Source organism: Fistularia commersonii, chromosome 11, assembly GCF_037954325.1.
Source record: "Fistularia commersonii isolate RoL2024-O1a breed Wild chromosome 11, RoL_Fcom_v1.0, whole genome shotgun sequence".
Taxonomy (NCBI): domain Eukaryota; kingdom Metazoa; phylum Chordata; class Actinopteri; order Syngnathiformes; family Fistulariidae; genus Fistularia; species Fistularia commersonii.
Genome location: NC_141294.1, coordinates 19988288 through 20007098, shown reverse-complemented (window position 1 = coordinate 20007098; position 18811 = coordinate 19988288). Strand labels below are relative to the sequence as shown.

The window sequence follows — 18811 nt, the reverse complement described above, 5'->3', positions numbered from 1 at the left end:
CAATAGTCACTTTTTCTACCCTTCCCTCTCTTTCATTGTCCTCATTCATCAGCTCTTCAAAGTAATATTTTCATCTTCCCATCATTCTTTTAGCATATGACAGGACATTCCTCTCTATCCCTAGTCACCCAAACCTGTTGTACATCCTTTACAAGATACAATCTACCTGCATGCCCCTACATCCATTCTTACATTACCCTAAATCCCTGCCTTTTCTGTAAAAAAGTATCTATGACAGCCATTTCCATCACTTTTGCAAAGTCTACCACCATCTGTCTCTCTGTGTTCCTATCCTGGATACCAAATCTGCCCATCACGTCTTCAACACCCACATATCCACTGAAGTCTGCACCAGTTAAAAATTCTAAATGGGGCTCAAGTGCTATCATGGCCATCAGCGCAAGCCTGATACTATGCAAATATTTTTTTTTATTTTTCAGATAGTTGCAATAAAGTCACACTAATCAGTTGATGGTCACTGTATACTTCAGGTACTCAAATCAAATTCATAGATCAAGAACTGGTCCCAAAAAATTCATTATGGGAGAAAAAGTTTGAAAAAAAATTATGTGGAGCAACAACCATCGATTGAGAAGAGCAATGAAATGCAAAAAAGTATGGGTTTGAAAAAGACCGATTTGAGTCTCGGTGTCTTCAGAGCAACATTCAATCGGACTTTTCAGAATAAAGTTCAAAGTCCACTTTATTGTCAGTTTCTCCATATTTACCAGATATAGAGAGGAATCAAGAAGACATTTCTTACTTTACCACTGTGACATGAAATTAACAAAAAGATAATAATATATTTGAGCCAAATATATCCAAATATGTCAAATATATTTGACATATTTGAGCAGAGGTCGCTAAGCTATTTATTATCACTCGCCCCGCTTGTAGTTCAGTGCCAAGCATGGCAGTTTTTTTTAAACCTGAAGTGGTGAAACTATGGCAAAGCAAGCAGGAGGGCACCACAGACAAGTTGTACAAACAACCACCGCCACCTCCATAACCAGTTCACAACACAAAAAAACTAAACATTTGTAAAGGCTTTTCATAGTGAAATACTATGTAATTGGCCATTGGTTACAAGATGTCCATGATGTATTATTTATTTTGTTTTTCATCGACAGTAATGAAATAAGTGAAGCCAACAGTTTCCAAGTCAGACTTGTTTTGGCTGTTATTGTTTGCTGTGATTTCTGTGGTTGTATTCACATGTTCATTTAGAAGTTCGAATAAAACGTTAAACAGTAAAACTGTTGTTTCTAAGGAGAATCTTGAATTAATAATTGCTCATCAACACATAATTTAGGCTAACACAGAAGGCACAAAGTGATACTAAATGAAGAGTCACTTGGGTTCCAAAATAGCTGGCTCTTCTGAGAAGACCCTAGAGCCAAACCGTTTGGAGAGACGGATATCCCATTACTACTGTGTTGAATTCACACCATGGCCAGATATTTTTTATATATTTTTTTCTAATTAATTTTTCCCTTATGCTTCTTTGCGGGAATGTTTAATATCATTTGAAAAGTTTCCTGATGAATTGAATGATATATAGATGCTATAAGGCATAAATGTTTATTTTTTATTTATCATGTTCTTGTAGTTGTATATGCAAGAATGACTAACAAATTATGGCCACAGAGAGCTGCATTGTGTTTTTGTAGACCTAGAAAAAGCATATGACAGGGTGCCAAGAGAGGAGCTCTGGTACGGTATGAAGTGATCTGGAGTGGCAGAGAAGTAGGTTAGACTGGTGCAGGAGATGTATGCTAGCTGTGCAACAGTGGTGCGGTGTGTGGTCAGGGAAACAGAGAAGTTCAAGGTGGGGGTGGGATCAGCTCTGAGCCCCTTCAGAGGAGGAACACAATGGAGATGGTTCATACACACGTCAGTTTAATGGTTTTAATATAAATAAACAAAGAGAGAGAGAGAGCTGTTCAGTAGAAATTAAAATACCATATGGTATTCACAAAATGTAATCACAAAAGGTATTGTTAGCACAATGAAAATTACCTGAAATAAATTAAGAAAAATCTTAAAACTACAATACAAGTTGGTCAAATAACATCATATCTGCATTTTTATTGTTTCTTTCAATCATGCAAACTCCTCAAAGATTCCCTCAGTACCCTGATTACGTTTGGGCCTCAGATACTAAGTAGTTGCAGAACAAAACATAAATAGCATTTACGATAACTGGAGTGGTAAACTTATCCATGTCCAAGAGTAAAACAAGTAACTCAAAGTGAAAAGAGGTGTGTTTGAAAGAAAATGAGCAGTTTGTGATTGGAATCATGGACCGCAGCAAGGTGGTCAAAGGTCTGAGTAAAACACACCATAATCATGTTAATTGGAATGTGCATTGAAATGTACAAAGTCAATCAAGGACAATAAATCACCGCCCTGCTTCAAAAGGCTGGTGGACATAGGAGCATGGAAAGTTCAGCTCTGATACTCGATAGTTATAGAGCTGCTGTTCAGTATATTTTTCAGTCTGGGGAAAAAAAAGCTTTGGTTCAGATTAACTCCGGGGAAAAAAAACAATTTAATTGTACATCAATTCAGGTCTTGATCTCGATGACTTTGATGAATGGGAGAGACTTGTTGGATGAGGTGGATGGTTTGATGGGCTTGCTGTGAGGATGGGAAGAAGGAGGGAGGGTAGGGAAATCATTTAAAGAGCCAAATGTGACTTTAAATTTTGTGTGCGGTCGATCAGATATATGTAAATTATGTAGTTTAACAACTATATTCAGAAAACGTAGGTGTGACTAAATGTGGCAATCAACTATAAATCATCTAAAATCTGACACATACTGGTACATCGGATCTTCAGTGACTTAATTGCACTTCTTGTAAGTCGCTTTGAATAAAAGTGTCTGCAAAATGACTGTAATGTAAAGTCATGCCATTAAACTCTGCAAATACCTCAACACACATACTGTTTTAAAATCAGCTACAAATGTCTTAAAAGCATTAAGCTTAAAAAAAAAAAAAAAAAAAAAAAAAATCAATGAGAAATCAGAAAGTTGTTGATAAATCCCCCCTCAAAACTAGCAAATATTATAACCAATCCTCATCCAGAAATAATCCAAAATCAATAAGAAATTACAGAAAACTGGCTGGTCATAGTTTACTGATTGCAACCACACAGATTCCCTTTTACTTTTTATAGTTTCACAATTCCTTAAGCCTCTCCATTGGGGTTAGTTCAGAGCCTATCCAGTCATGAGATGCAAGTCTCATGGGTCAAAAAGAAGTCTGTTTAGTCTGGCTATGACATCATTTGACTGATGGCTACCTGTAGACGATCTGGGGGTTATGCTCTGATGACAGGTAGGCGTTGGTCCTCTGGTCGCCCAAGAAGAAGTCCATCTGGTCATGCATCTCTCGGTTCTGACAAAGGAGGTTGAAGGTCAGATTGCCCCCCGTGAGCGAAAGGAAAACTTATGGTTGTGTTAAGAGAGCAGAACTCAGAAGCAGTGTGGAACAGAAAATTCTGGTGGCTAAGCTGTGGAACTGCGAGTGTGGTGTCAATCATTGGCTTAAAAAATAGATTCCCCTGACACATAGCGGAGTCACAAGCTGTGGAGTAAGCTGATTAACTATCATTAGTTTATTTATTTTGTCTTGTAAGATTTCCGAAGTGAAAGAATTTATAATTAAATCAAATGTGACCAGATTTTTTGGGCAGAGGTGTCAACTATCAGTGTGATCATGTGACCATTAGCAGCTTGCCATTAGAACACAGGAAGCCCCATCCCTGAATCATTATCAAGTTCAATTGACACATGAGAATAAACAAACAAAAAAAAACAGCTGGTGTGCTCCTCACCTCAGCCTCCAGGAAAGCCACTTTCTCCTCCAGATCCTTGATGACGCGATCCCGTTCCTGGATCACCATGCGTGAATTCTGGAGCTGAGGGTTGGGAAAACAGGAATTTCGTCAGTAAAATGGAGGCCCAAACAAACATTGCCACAGAGATTGTTGTTGTTGTTGCCAGCGCTGCTACTCTCACTTGCTCAATCATGTGCCTGACTTTCCTCTGCTGGCTCTTCAGCATGTCGTCCAGATGATGGATCTTTTCCTTCAGAATTGCCACCTCTTTCTCCAGCTGCTCAGCCCTGGACACACACTCACATCATGTTAGCTAGTACTGTCAAAGTCAGGCATGAATTAAGTGAAAATAAATATAATTCATTCAATAAATGAACCCAAGTTGAATTTAAACAGTTTGATTTGCCCCAAAAACATGCTCTTGACTTGAAAGTTATGAATGACTGTGTTGAAGAATATTGAAACGTTTTTTCCCAGACAAACATGAATACCGGTAAAGTCCTGGTTTTATTTCCAGTTACTTTCTTCCTATATATTTTGATTCAAAGCTGCCCAGACAGATAATAATCAATTGCAGTTGAAAATTGATTATGGTTAAAAAGATTTTTTTAAATGTTTAAGATGGAAGTTCATACAAAATGTTGCAAGACTCACACAAAGTGAGCAAAATATGCTCTCAAAGTCAGGTAATTTTGAATAATTCAAAAAATGTTTTTCTTTCAAAAGTAAACTGAATATTTGTGTCATTTCCAGACCTCTGCTCCCCCCTGTAACCGTTGTCTGTGGTGTCGCGCAGCTCCTCCAGTTCCTTCTCACGGTTGCGAATGACCTCCCTCAAGGAGGCGCTCTCCTGCTCCATCCCGGTCAGCAACCTCTGAAGCTCTTCCAAGTGCTGGTCTTTCCTCTGGCTCTCCTGTTCCGTGGTCTTCAGCTGCTGCTCCTGAAGGCTGAGGCGTTCCTTTAGCACATTGCCTTCGACCTGAGAGGCGATCGCCAGTCAGCATGCATGATGTGTAATAATAATAATTTTATCCTTTTCATTATCAAATTCATTCTCTGCAATCAACCCATCATGGATGAACCATGAGCAGTAACCTGCCGTCCACCAGCGCCAGGTTGACCCCCAGTTAGGGGCTCAATGGCTTGCTCAACAACACTTCGACACACTAGGAAGAGCCAGGATTCGAATCCGATATGTTCGGTTCCAAAGAAGATTGCTCTACCTTCTGCGCCACGCCACTCCCTAATAAAGTAAAAGAAATGATATTGAGGGGGTGAAATAAATCCAAAAAAGTATGTTTGATACCTGCAGCCTGTCTTTTTCCTCCTGGTGTTTTTTCTCTGCTTCTTGCAGCTGTGCATAAAAACGCTTGCTTACATCTCGCAGTTTGTTTCTTTCTGCTTCATCCTCAGCCTCCTAAAAAAAAAAAACATTAATCACATTTTTTTAGGCTTTATGTAAAATATTGTCATCAATTTTTTTAACCTAATATTCTCTGTTGATTTTTTTTTTAACCTGCCAAACTGCAACATTTAAATTAATGTCCTGTTATCTTCAGCATTTATTTTTTTTTGGAGTAATTACCAACATAGTTTCCCTTCCAATTTTTAGATATTTTTGTTTGATCTTTAGGTCTTTTCTCAAAAACTTGAACGCAACATCTTCAGTAACTTTTTCAAGCAGCCTCTCACATATTTCTACATAATTTCTTGCCAAATGTTCTGCAGGTTTGCTGTGTTGTGGGCTTATTCTAGTCAGCCCTTTCTCCAAAAAGTGATGTTCTTTCAGTGGTATGTAGAGGAATCACTGAATAAAATATAAATAATGACCATTATGAACAATAGCCTGCACAGGCTCTGATGGCAAGAGTGGCTAAAGTACAGCTATTAGGTGCTTTTAGGTGAAATACATTTAATTGAATGATAATTCAAATGTCATTATTTTTCTTACATGTAAGCGCAGTGCCACCATTGTATGTTCAATCTGTATCTACAACATTTAAGGTGTCTGACAGCCATGATAAAAAAAAAAAACAATAAAACCTCTGCATCTTTGTTTCATTTTAAATAGCTGAAACTAAATAATCATTCGCCAACTGGGCAACTGTATTTTAATCTTGGTCATTATGGCGGGACTGAGAGAACCAGGTATCTTCTGAGTTTGGTGAAGAAAGTTCAACAACTATGTTATCTTTATCAAACTCATTTTAATTAATTTCCCTGGTTATTTGTTGTTGATTTTTAGTCTTCTACTCTTCTACCTTTCTTCTGTTCCCTCCCCCTGAGCCACCGCTCCGACAGACAGATTGTGTCTCGATTACATCATGTGTTATCTTGTGAAGTTGAGGAACCAGCGAAACATACTGTTCTTCCAAGAGAACAGGCGTGGCCCTGTGCGTCACTGAAGCCGTGAGGATCTAAAACGTCTCTGTATAAATTTCAGCAACATGTATGTGTGTGTGGAAGGAAATGCACACTGAGAACATCTGTTGCACTGAAAGAGCATCTGGAAGACAAAGACATTAGCAAATCTGTTGGAGGACTAAGCACGTGAAGAATGCAGGGAGCAATGAGAAAACGCAGGCAGGAGAGTGTGTGTATGTTTGTGTAAGCAGTTGACTGACACAAACTCATACACCACTGAATGTTGGTTATGACTGACTTTGGGGCCTTGGGTGCTTTAGAGTAGAAAGACCCCCAGCAGAATATAAAATTCATTTTTAATGGAAAGGAAAATAATTTAATTTACTTATTTTTAAATTCTCTGATTTAAGTAAGGCCTTGGGGGCAATTTTATGCCACTTTTAAGGGGTGCTTCCACACACTTTTAAGACATCTTTTACCTGATGATCACTGCACATGACATCTAACATAGGTGCACATTTTTGGAGGGGGGGCTCATTTTTGAATTTTTGTTGCAAAACTTTCAGTGTTTGCAGTAACATGTATAAGGCCATTTTGCTGATGGTACTATTTTAAGGTTGTTTTCAGTGTTTGCATTGGTATCTGTGAGCCTCTCAAAAGGTTTTGGGTATTGCTGGGAAAGCAGGGACAGACAGACAGTCTGTCCGTCTATCAGTCAGTCAGTCAGACTGACTGACAGACAGACTGACTGTCAGTCTCACAGACAGTCAGTCAGTCAGACGATCAGCCAGAATGAAAGGAAAGGTGGAAAAGACAGTGGTGAGACCAGAGATGTTGTGTGGCCTAGAAACAGTTACAATGACGAAAAGACAGGAGGCAGAGCTAGAGCTTGCAGAGGTGAAAATGCTAAGGTGGGAGTGACCAGGATGGATAGGATCAAGAATGAGTCTATTAGAGGAACAGCACATGTTAGATGTTTTGGAGAGAAGGTCAGAGAAGCCAGACTGAGATGGTTTGGTCATGTACAGAGGGGGGATAGTGAATATATTGGTAGACGGATGCTGGAATTAGAATTGCAAGCCAGGAGGTCTCAAAGAAGACCAAAGAGAAGATTTATGGACGTAGTGAGAGACGATATGAACGTAGTTGGTGTGAGAGAGGAGGATACGGAGAAAAGGTCAGATGGAGAAGGTTAAGTCTCTGAAGCAACCGCTGAAGGGAAAAGCCAAAAGGAGGAGAAGAAGAAGTAGTTTGCTGAACCCCTCCCTTCCTGATTTACCTGGTGGGTTAAGCGTTGACAGCTGATCCTTATTCCTGAAAATCCTTACTAGAACTGGAACGTCATGCTCCACCACACACAATGTCAAGCAGCCTTCTCAATAAAATTTGCCATCTTACCTGTCCATCCTTCTTAGTGCCACCTTTGGAGGAAGATGAGGTGTTCTTTTTGAAGGGAACGCTGACTTTCCAACCATTTGTGTGTGCCTGGAGACAGAGAGTGGAGCAGAAGTTGCAGGAAATGCCAGGAAACACAACAACCATGGCAAGAGCACAGTAAACCCTTATAAAATAAACCTGCCTTGCTTTTAGCCGCCATCTGCTCCCTGAGAGTCTTCAGGCAGTATCTCACCTGAGAGGAACAAATCAGGGATTTGTTTTTCCTTAATTGATATACATCTTTCAAAGAATAGGTCTTTGGAAACCACAATGCCCCCTGAAAGCGTTCACAAGTGTACAGGATTATTACATTTATTTTGACTTATGAGGAAGTACCATGCATGATGCAAGAACATTACAAGTGTCCAAATATGATGACGCAATTAAGATTTTAAAATGTACCAAAGAACAAAAGCCATAACTCTGACTTAGAACCACAGTGTTTTCCAGCCCAAGGTTATATGGAAGTTGGCGAGTGTTTGTGTGACAGTTAGAGTTCACACCTCTTGAATCTGGGAAACCTCATCGGATAGCATCTTCAGACTCTGCTGGTGCTTCTGCTCCTCCTGTTGCCGGGCCTCGATATAAATCTGAAATGGCAAAAATTAGTTAAAAGCGCAGCAAATACCTTCAAGGTATTTGCTGCGAAAAAGTCTTGTGAGATTGATGCACATGCAAACTCAGCATTTGGTGTTCTTCCACTTTTGGCAAAATCCTTCTCAGCATTGTTCTCTTGATAGTCTTGTCATAAGAGGTTGAGTTATTTGATTAAAATAAGAAAGTAAAAAGATATTTTTTCAAATCATACCTCAAAATTGGTTGAAAAGAATGTGTATGAAATAAATGAAAAAATTAAGAAACCAAACAAACATAAATGCCAACCGATGCCAAGAAAATGTGTCATTTTTTTTTGAGGACTTAACTAGAATGAATAAAAGAGTTAAATGAGCTGATTAAAGACACTGAGGAGTCATGCATGTCACTTGAACCTCTGACCCCCACCTTGATGACCTCAATGTGCTCCTTGCCAGACTCAGGCTGTGGTCCTGTCCTGTCACTCACTGGCTGCACAACTGTGAAAGCTTATCTGATCGGCTAGAGGGGGTAAAGATAGCGGACACCTGAGTGCGTAGTGGTCCCCATGCCTGAGCACCGCTGACACAACAGGGCTCTCTGACGCGGTGTTACGACAGAGACTGACAGCAGAAATCAGACACACGGGGGGAAAACCGGAAGTTGGGCTGATACAGACCTTCTGCAAAAGACCTTCTGCCAGAGTCATCAAACTGATAATAATTGTAATAATAATACATGTAATGATAAAAGTGAGCAGCCAATATTTAAATATATTTCTAGTTTTGGGGAGGGGGCAATTTGATTGTGACCATTGCACAATCAAAGCAGATGACTTCAGGGGCCTAATGTCCAAAGTCAGAATGGAAACTCCCAAAAACATTTGCTGTATCTCTTTCATGAAGCTGCTAAAACTCTGCTCACTAGTAGGGCGTGAGTGGGTATGTAAGTATTATGTAACCCTGGTGTACAGCCTTTGTCTCTGTTTTTTGCCAGAACAAAGGCTGTTTCATGGAGTATCTGGTTCCTTATTTTATTATGCGAGTGTTTCGCATGAGAACATTCACTAATGAGAACCTGGTGGTAGCAAGAACATTTTAATGACCATGCGGAGAAATGTGGTGTACTGCGTCATGTGTGTAAGTGTGGCATGTGTGTGTGTGTGTGTGTGTGTCTGTTTGCGCTTTTGCAGCACAAAGCTAAATCTTTGGGATTGCTAGCATGAGTGACAACTGGAAGCACGAACACTGAATGCTCTGCAACCGAAAAAAAACAAGCAAAACTGATATTGATCATATTGATCTTCAAGAAATCAGCTAAACAACCAGCAAGTGAAAAGAATAATAACGTCCTTGAAAATTAGCAAAAATGATTAAACAAAACAATAAAACCGATCTAATAACAAATAAATACATAAAATACCTTAAAAAAAATTCAAAAAAATCTGCAAACATTTTTATAAGAGTAAAGTAAATCAGAAAAAAATGTGCAGAATCTGCAGAAATTACTCAAAAACGTAAAGTTAAATCAGCAAAACATTTGTCTAAAACTTGAAAAAGTACATTAAAATTAGCAAAAAAAGTTATTTTTAAGTGCAGGAATGACAAGAGACAAGAAAGAGTTAAAATGAGTGAGAAAATGCTAAAAGAACCACCAAAAATGGCAAAACAATTGAAGAAAGAAACAACCCAAAAGTGACCAAAGCAGGATTTAAAAATCTCGTGTTTACTGCAAGGAGGTCCATACCTTATCCCTCTGCTGCTGCTCTGTCCTCTGAGCTGCAGGATTCTGCTCATGGAGCGTTAGTCGCAGCCTCCTGCAGTTGTCCTGGGAAAAAAAAAAAAAAAGTCAAAACCACAAAGAAACCGTTATGCGATTGTTTGAGACAGTATCCAGAACTATTTTGAGGAGGGAGGAAAAAAAAAAAAGACTGGGCGAAGTTGAGTCACTGGCCAAAGAAAAGGAGGGAGAGGAGTGACAGGAGGGAGATTAGGGGCGTCAGAGAGAAAGTTTTCCTTTTTTTCCTGAAGCAGAAACAGAGACAGACTGTTTGCCTTAAATTGAGTGTAAAAGACATCAGAGTGCAGAGACTTGCAGCCAATAAGAGCTGCATACATAATGTCAAACAAGACAGGACATTTCTGTGGCAACAGAAATATCACAGCAGCCCTCAACAGCGCAGCCGACAATGTGAGAAGGGCATTACACACACACAGGCATATTTCCAAAACAACAGTAAGCAAAATAAAAAACAGCAAATCACCTGGAAATTAACTGCAAATCACAGAGAAAAAAAAGAAAGAAAAAAAATCTGTATCAAGAATATCAAATATCAACATAAAACAGTTAACAATATAAAACTGCTAAGAACTGATGAAAAAACAAAAAAAAACAACAGATGTGACACAAAAAAATGAAAAAGGAAAGCAAACCACCACTGGTGTTAAAGTCGGCTGAGAATGTACCTCCGAACTAGAATGATCTGAAAATAGAATAAATAAATAAAATAACAACCAATAAAGTAGTACAGACTGTCTCGTAAAGGTCCCCTTTTTAGTATATATAGTTTTGTGGGGGTTTGAAACGGTTGTCTGCCGAACGCTGCAAACAATGCTTTCTCAATTTTGTTGTATTTGTACTGCACAATGACGATAGAGTTTTTCTCTAATCTCTATATCATCATCTTCTGAAAGTAGAAAAATAGAAAAGCCCCTTGCAACAGACGAGAAAAGACCTGACACAAACAGGAAAGGTCTGCACTTTGAATAGGTGGAATTGGTGCGTTATTTCCAGCAGGGAAGCCCCTCACTGCTCTCGCCCGTGTGTGTGTGTGTGCATGTGTGTGTAAAACTATGCGGATGTTGGGGGTGGGGGGGATTATATAATTGTCCGGCGGTGCTGTAGTTCCTTCTGTCTAAATTCATGTCAAGTATGATAATCAACCATGACGAAATTTTCTCCTATGATCAAATACTGTAAACAGTGCACGCTCACAAACGCACGCACGCACACACGCAAACGCCTCTTTCCTCTGTGATTCCTCCATGCTTTCTCCATATTCTTCTAGTTCTCATCAGTCCAAAAAAAAACAAAAAACAGTCATATTTCTTGAGGATTGTAAATTGCCTATAGGTATGAAAGACAGATTGAATGGTTAGATGTCATTGTTTGTGATTTTAGACAACATCGAAACAATGTTTGGTGTGAAGATACAACAAACTGTTCTGGGCTGTCTGATCATGAATAATAATCTGTAAACCTTTCAAATATAAGCATCTAACAGATATTGGCCTGTTAGAACATCAGACAGATAATATCGGTCAAAATTGCAAACACACAAAGAAGAACAGACTTCCATTAAACACACACACATACATGGCAATGATTATCACCCACATAACAAGACAAGCATCAGACAGTGTTGTCTTCCTGATCAGACTGATCACTCCTTAAAAGATCACACCATTGTAATACATCACCTGTGGTTTACTGTATTTGTTCCTCTTATGAAGTTTAACATTATCCAATCATAGTTGTGAAACTGCTTGTCTGAGAGTGGTGTGTGGTGTTTGGAGGGGGCTGAGAGTTAAACCAAAAAATTAGGAAAAAAAAAAAACGTGAGGATGATTTTGGGTGGAAAAACAGAAGCCAGGAAAGAGCTAAATACTGCCCCCTCCCCTCCTTTTGTTCCACAAGGCCTTCCTCTCAAATTCTGTGCATGGCAAGGCCCAAACAGGGCAAAGCGATTAGGGGAGTGGGACAGGGGAGACGAGGTGGGAACAGTGGCAGGATTGTTGAGAAGGAATCCAGGATTACACAATATCCAACTTCCAGTATGACCCTATGTTCACACAGTGGCCCGGTGTTTATGATCATTTTTTTGCAAAAACCTTTTTTAAATATCTAACTCCCAAGTACATCCAATCTAATTTCCTTAGTGACATTTTAATGTTTTTTTAGAATTTAATGTCATTTTCATGCAGTTTTAAACACAATCAAGAAGGTTTGGGAATTTTTCACCAAGAATTTTAAGCAGATCCTCGCAGAATTTTTGGTATAACTTACTTTTTTTTCTCTTAGAAAAATTCTCAATTTCTTTTTGAATAGTCGATTATTTTGGATCATTTCAGCAGATTTTGAAATACAGTTGTGCTTACTTTCGTCCAATGAGAAATTCATTATAAATGTAACACAACTGCTTCTATCAATTTTTTCTGATTCGCAGTCAAACACAGAATGTAATTCTAGACTCACTGAGACAGGGCTGTGCTCGTGCATGAGTGTGAAACAGTGGTGCGCATGCACACAAACTGGCAAAAAGCTCCCATTACCTTTTAAAGAGGGATAAACTTGACACAGCGCGCACGCGCCCACCCGCCCGCACACGCACGCACGCACGCGCGCACACGCACACACACACACACACACACACACACACAGCTGGGCATGACCACAGTGGGCACAAAGGATCGTATGTAATGATCCGCTGAAGAAGTGAAGTGCAGGGACTAAGCAGGGCGGCAAAACTGAGTCCATCAGCTCTGTGATAAGTCTGAAGTTCTATGTCCAATGGATCTTTCTGCAGTTTTTCTGTCTCTACTGTCCTTCAATGGAACCCAGTCAGTCCCTCAATACCTGTTTAGACTTTATAGGTTGACTTTCAAACCATCACTTTTAATCCACTGATTTTTTATTACAATGCTAGTAAGGTTTGCATTGAAATTGAACGATTATAAAGAGAAATACGGAAAACCACAAGAAAAAATATGGAGTGACTTGGCAGATGAATGACTGACCAGCGGTCATGTGATCAACTGCAGGGCGAGTTAGACACGTTGTTTACAATTTTTCATAATATCAGCTGGTGTCTGTTCCTTCCCGTGTATGTGTGTGTCATGCAGAAATGGATTTGTTTCCCACTTACTTATATTAAATATTTCCCTTAATTTCCGATTTTCTCTCTTTGGGGCTTTCAGGGGTCATTCCACTGATAATGGGAGGATTGTCACCAAGCAGTGAACCAAATATCTTTCGGTTTTGTTTTTGTGTCTTTTTTCAGCTGGATTTAGGGAAAACATGTTAGAGGAGTTGGAATGTGTGTTTTCCTCACTTTTATTTCGCATTTGATCCAGCAGGAAAAAACATTGGTAAAGGCGTGAAGTGAAGCGGTTTAAAAACACAAAACTTCATCATTGACCAACAACACCATATGAATCTCAGCAAAATCAAAACACATTTGTGCTCCCCAAGCACCGGATAGAAGAGATAAGTAAAATGTTCAATTGAGTTTGAAGGACTTCAGCTTCAGGTTTTTTTTACAGTAACAACAGAAATCCGTACAACCGTTTAAGTTTCTTTTGAAAGCTTTTTTTCTGAAAAATGAAGAAACAACTCAAAGGTAATTTAAGTAGTGGAAACTTAAATTGTTACTAAAGCCATTAAAAAATAAAAGTAATTTGAATCTTTAAAATTTGAGAAAAAAAAATCCAAATATTGTTACATTAAAGACAACCTCAAAATGAAAATAACTCTCTTATTGACTGTCAGTTTATGTACAACTTAAAATTAACCTCTTAGTAAAAAAAGGTGATCCTTCACAGATATGAATATAAGAAGTGGGTAGGGTTCATCTTTGTTTAAGGATAACTTTTTATCCTTAAACTGAGACAAATCAAGATATCAACGATATCATTATGAAGAAAAACCCTCAAAATTGTAACAGTCAAAGGTTGTGGAACCAGGTGACCTTGACATCTTTCCATATTTTAGACAGGAAACCATCAGCATGCTTCCAGGAATTGCTGAACTACAGTTTGGTGTGAGGCTGCTCTCGTCATTCATGCCAGACAGTGATGTCACACTCTCACAAGTGGCGGAAGGAATGTATCTCATCACTTAAAAAAACTACACGCCTGCTGTCATGTCGTTGTCCTCAAGAAATATCCTCAGGTAGGAAATATTTGTCTGGGCTCATTCTTTTTGGGGCAGAGAAAGTTAACTGCTTTTATCGCCATACAAGGACAAGGGACTTGAGGATCTTTACCTAAGCACTCATGCACTCATTTATTAAGATTATTTATTTTTGCAGGTGACATGGTGGTTCAGTGGTTAGCACTCCTGCCTCGCAGCTCGTTTGATTCCTACAGGAGGGCTTTTCTGTGTGAATCGTATTTACATAAATTGCCCAGGTATAGGACTTTTTTTGGACAAAAGCATTTTGCCTTCATTCACTGGAGGATTAACTTTCAAACAAAATGGCTCTCATCTGCCAGGACATTAATCTAAGCGTTTATTCTCATCAGACATTCTCCCTCTTTAAATTGTTTCATCTTTGGTTACAGGGAAAAAGAGCAAGACACCTTGCTCCATTGTAGCACACTGTGGCCTTCTTCCTTGCGTTTCCCTGTTCCAGATAAACCCAGGCAGAGTTTTACTCTTTTTTTTTTTTCATTTCGTTTCGTTTTTTTGAACATGTTATCATTTATTTGTTGAGTTATTTCAGTAAATTGGGAGATGGAGCGTCTTTTTTTAGCCTGACCTGGAAACACAAATGCTGGTGTCTGATAAGAGCCTATTGCATCAGACAACATTCATGACCCCAGAACAGAAGCTGAATAAATACGGCTTCACTGTGCAATAGGATTAATTGTCTTATAAGGCATGTGTGTCTGTGTTTGCGTGTGCATTTCGTGTACCCTGAGGGCCTTTTGAGAGTTAACAGTTACACAATCTTAATTGACAGCCTTTGCTCAAAAGGATACATAATTTTAATCTCTGTGCATTTTTCCCTTGAAGGTCTATGTATTTTTTTTTAATTTTAAACATACAGTCAGTATTCATTTAAAATATGGTTAATGTGGGGCTCAAGACTTCAAGTGACTATTACAAAGGTTTACAGCAAGTATGCCCCATACGTCCTTCGCAATCTACCGGTTGATTGCAAAGGTAGTGTGGGTAGATCGCATGGCATTAAAACGTAGATGTCACCCTATCATCCTCAATATGAAATTTGTCACTTAACGGACAGTCGGTCTGTCCATCTGACCTTTTCTGACACAGGCGTCACTGTGCACGTGCACACGACAGCGCATTCTAGCAAGCAAGCGAGTTAGCCTCCAGTTTATGTCTTCTAAACTTATGGGTATGAAAATGAGTGGGGGAGCTGGACCAAATAAGACGAAAACATCACTTCCATACAGAATGGGAGGTGGACTTTTTTTTTACTGTCATTTTCAAAGTGCATTTGCCTAATCTGCCTGTCTGCCATTGCTATACCGAAGAAGGTAAATGTGGAGTGGCATTTTCAGACCGTTCATAAAAACTACAGCACTGACTTCCCTCTGAAAAGTGAGCTGAGAGGGAGAAAGGTGAAGGAACTAAAATCCCAGCTGTCAGGACAGGAGTCATTTTTTTCACAGCTAACTTTAACAATGCTGCTGACTCCATTTGAGTCATCAGAATAATGTATTTACCAAAAAAGTACTCTTTTGTAGTGTGCCATAAGGGTTCATGCAGTTGTGCAAGATCCACAAACATTTGAATTAAGCATACTCAGTAGATATCTAAATAAATATATATTCAGCATTTTTAGCAGAGGTAGCTCATTTTCACATGGTCATTTGAAAAGTAGCTCACAAGGCAAAAAAGTGTCGGCACCCCGGTTTACAGATTTTTCATAGGTGATTTATATGAGTTTATTGTAGGCTTTCAGTGACTTCACAGCCAAGATGAATAAATAGAAATAAAGAGAATTTAGTAGTTGACCATGATTGTGAATTGACTTTGTTCTTTATACATCTGCGGTGGACTACAACTTCTGCTCCCATAGCGAGCACTATGTCACAGGGAAAGTGATTACAGCAGGTAGTTAATGATTGATCCACCAGGCAGGTGGGGCGGTTCAAGTAGTATGCCTATGTTAAAGATCTTCTAGAGCCTCACCGTTGGGCTTTGACAAAGATTATTCCCCATTTTCCTGTTATTTTCTGCCTCTGTACAGTTACTTTGAGGACTGTTTAGTTTTGATCTAGGAGTTGGATTTTAATCTTTTTCTACGATCGCGTACACATTTTAAGACGTCATCACGCCTATTTGGACACTTCGAAATTTTATTTTGTTTCGGCCATTTTCTACTCTTTTTTTTTTTTTTTTTTACAAATCATCTGAATAAATAATCAAAAAAGTTAATATTGCTCTCAGCTTAGTGCAAGTGGAGAGTTTTTCTGAAACCTTTTGGTAAAGAAGTTGAATATCTTTGAGAGCAAATTGACAGTCGGGTAAATTGACTGAAGATGGAGGAAAATCCAAACGTTCCCCTTCTTTCGTGGAGCACCAAGCGAGAGCAGGGCGTTCCAAAAGCGATAAGTCACTGACACGAGTAAATTCTTACCTGTATCGACAGATAGAAGTGTCAATAGCAGAAACGCACGTTACCACTTAAATATAGCTCTCTATGTGTGTGTGTCTGTGTGTATATGTATATATATAAACGGCTTTACGCGCATATGTTCCTGCCATCAGTCAGGCATGGCTTTGTGTCACAACTGCACCGCTAAGACGCCGGTTGATGCGAGCAGAAGGCACCTGTGACAGCAACAGATGTTCAACGAGCTAAACCCTGCACTTTACCATTCAACCATACTTTTAGCGGCCGGACCACGGGATTTAACGGCAAACACGACGCGCGGGAGGACAAAAATCAGAGCCCAATGACAAGTTTTCAGTTTCCTTTCACAATAAAACATCAACAAGTTGAAAACAAAGGCGCTTCTCACCCCATATTCCTGGTTCCTGACGTCCTCAAACGTACACAAGCTTCTCGTTACCCCGCTCATCTTCGCCTTCCGGTGGTCGCGCGCCTCGTTTCTTCTGCAGCTTTATTCCCGTACCAGTAATTTAAAAGTCCGTCTTCTCTGTCCTCTCTCAACTCGCACCTTTGGCCTGCCCCCTCCGTAATTACGTCACGTCGGGGTAGGAGCGACAGAGGCCCGCCCCGTTTCACGCCGACACCGCACAGACGAGACCAAATAGGGACCTGGGAGGGGGAGCGTAGGAGTCTGAGGGGAGTGTACATTTCTCATTTAAGTCAGTTGGCATTCATTAATACACAGTACCAGATGTCACCATCCATTGCGCCATAATCCAGGGTGAAACACGTTATAAAGAAGCCAACAAACAATACAACAAACAAGCTACCAGCGAGGAAACCAGCTAAAAAATAATACATAGCCAACATATTCCAGCCAACAGCAGTCTGAAACATGTCATTCAGGTTTTCAAGTGGGCCCCTTCCTTCACCAATGTTTAGTTAACTTTGGTTCACAACACCTCAAGAAAGCTTACCAGTAAAATCCAGCACCCCGGAATCATACCCATCCCCATCCCCCATGCGACATCCCAAGGTAGAAAGCTTCCTCCTTAACTGGAGGCAGTTTTTAAGTTATTTAAGCTCATCATGCCTCACAGCAAGAGTAGCCTGTTCAATTCAAACAGTGTGGCCTCCGACAGTCCAAAAATAGAGACCTTAAATTGACATATGATTAGTTCTATTTCTCTATACGATGTTGAGAAAGAACGTCTCCATATAACATATGACTGAAAGGATAAATGGTTCTATGACTATGTGTGATCTAAAGACGACTTGGATAGTTCCCAGTAATCCCAAGTACTGGATATGCAGTAGGTACGGAATGACAGAATGAAATCAAGCCTATGAACAAATCAACCATCTTCATCTCTGCAACCTCTAGCTCTGCCTCCTGTCTTTTTGCTTCTAGGCCATACAACACAGCTGGTCTCACCACTGTCTTGTACACCTCTCCTGCCATTCTGGCTGATAGCCTTCTCTCACATAGTACCCCTGACACTTTTCTCCACGCATTCCAACCTGCTTGAACCCGTCTCTTCACCTCTTTTCCACAGTTTTCGTTGCTCTGGACTGTTCCCCCCAAGTACCTGAAATCCTCCAACTTCTTGTTCTCCACTCCCTGTAGCCTCACCGTTCCACCCAAGCTCCTCTCGTTCACACACATATACTCTGTCATGCGCCGACTAACTTTCATTTCTTTCCCTTCCAGCGCATACCTCCACTTCTAGATTTCCCTGAACCTGTTCTTTGCTCTCATCACAGATACAATGTCATCTGCAAACATCATGGTCCATGGAGATTACTTTCTAACCTCATCTGTCAGCCTGTTCATCACCATTGCAAACAAAAAGAGGCTCAGAGCCGATCCCTGATGGAGTCCCACCTCCACCTTGAACTTCTCTGTAACCCCTACAGCACACCGTACCAGTGTCTCACAGCCAGCATACATGTCCTGCACCAGTCTAACATGCTTCTCTGCCAGATTTCCTCATACAATACCAGAGCTCCTCTCTTGTCATCCTGTCATATGCTTTTTCTAGGTTTGCAAAAACACAATGCAGCTCCCTCTGGCCTTCTCTGTACTTCTCTATTAGAATCCACAAAGCAAATACTGCATCTGTAGTACTCTTTCTAGGCATGAAACCATACTGCTGTTCACAAATGGTGACTTTTGCTCTCAGTCGGTTTCCACTACTCCTTCCTATAACACCATTGTATGGCTCATC

The 18811-nt window shown here is 39.9% G+C and overlaps 1 protein-coding gene across 1 annotated transcript; it reads right to left on the bottom strand.

The window, feature by feature from the left end:
* Positions 1-1882: 1882 nt before the first annotated feature.
* Positions 1883-17169, bottom strand: tuft1a (tuftelin 1a). Its single transcript, XM_086155775.1, has 11 exons — positions 16993-17169; positions 9965-10045; positions 8149-8235; positions 7788-7838; positions 7607-7693; positions 5151-5261; positions 4600-4823; positions 4026-4131; positions 3842-3925; positions 3308-3402; positions 1883-2640 (listed from the first exon to the last, which is right to left on the bottom strand). Exons 1-11 carry the CDS (start codon positions 17050-17052, stop codon positions 2568-2570), a joined length of 1059 nt encoding a protein of 352 aa, XP_086011901.1. The 5' UTR covers positions 17053-17169; the 3' UTR covers positions 1883-2567.
* Between the last annotated feature and the right edge of the window lie 1642 nt (positions 17170-18811).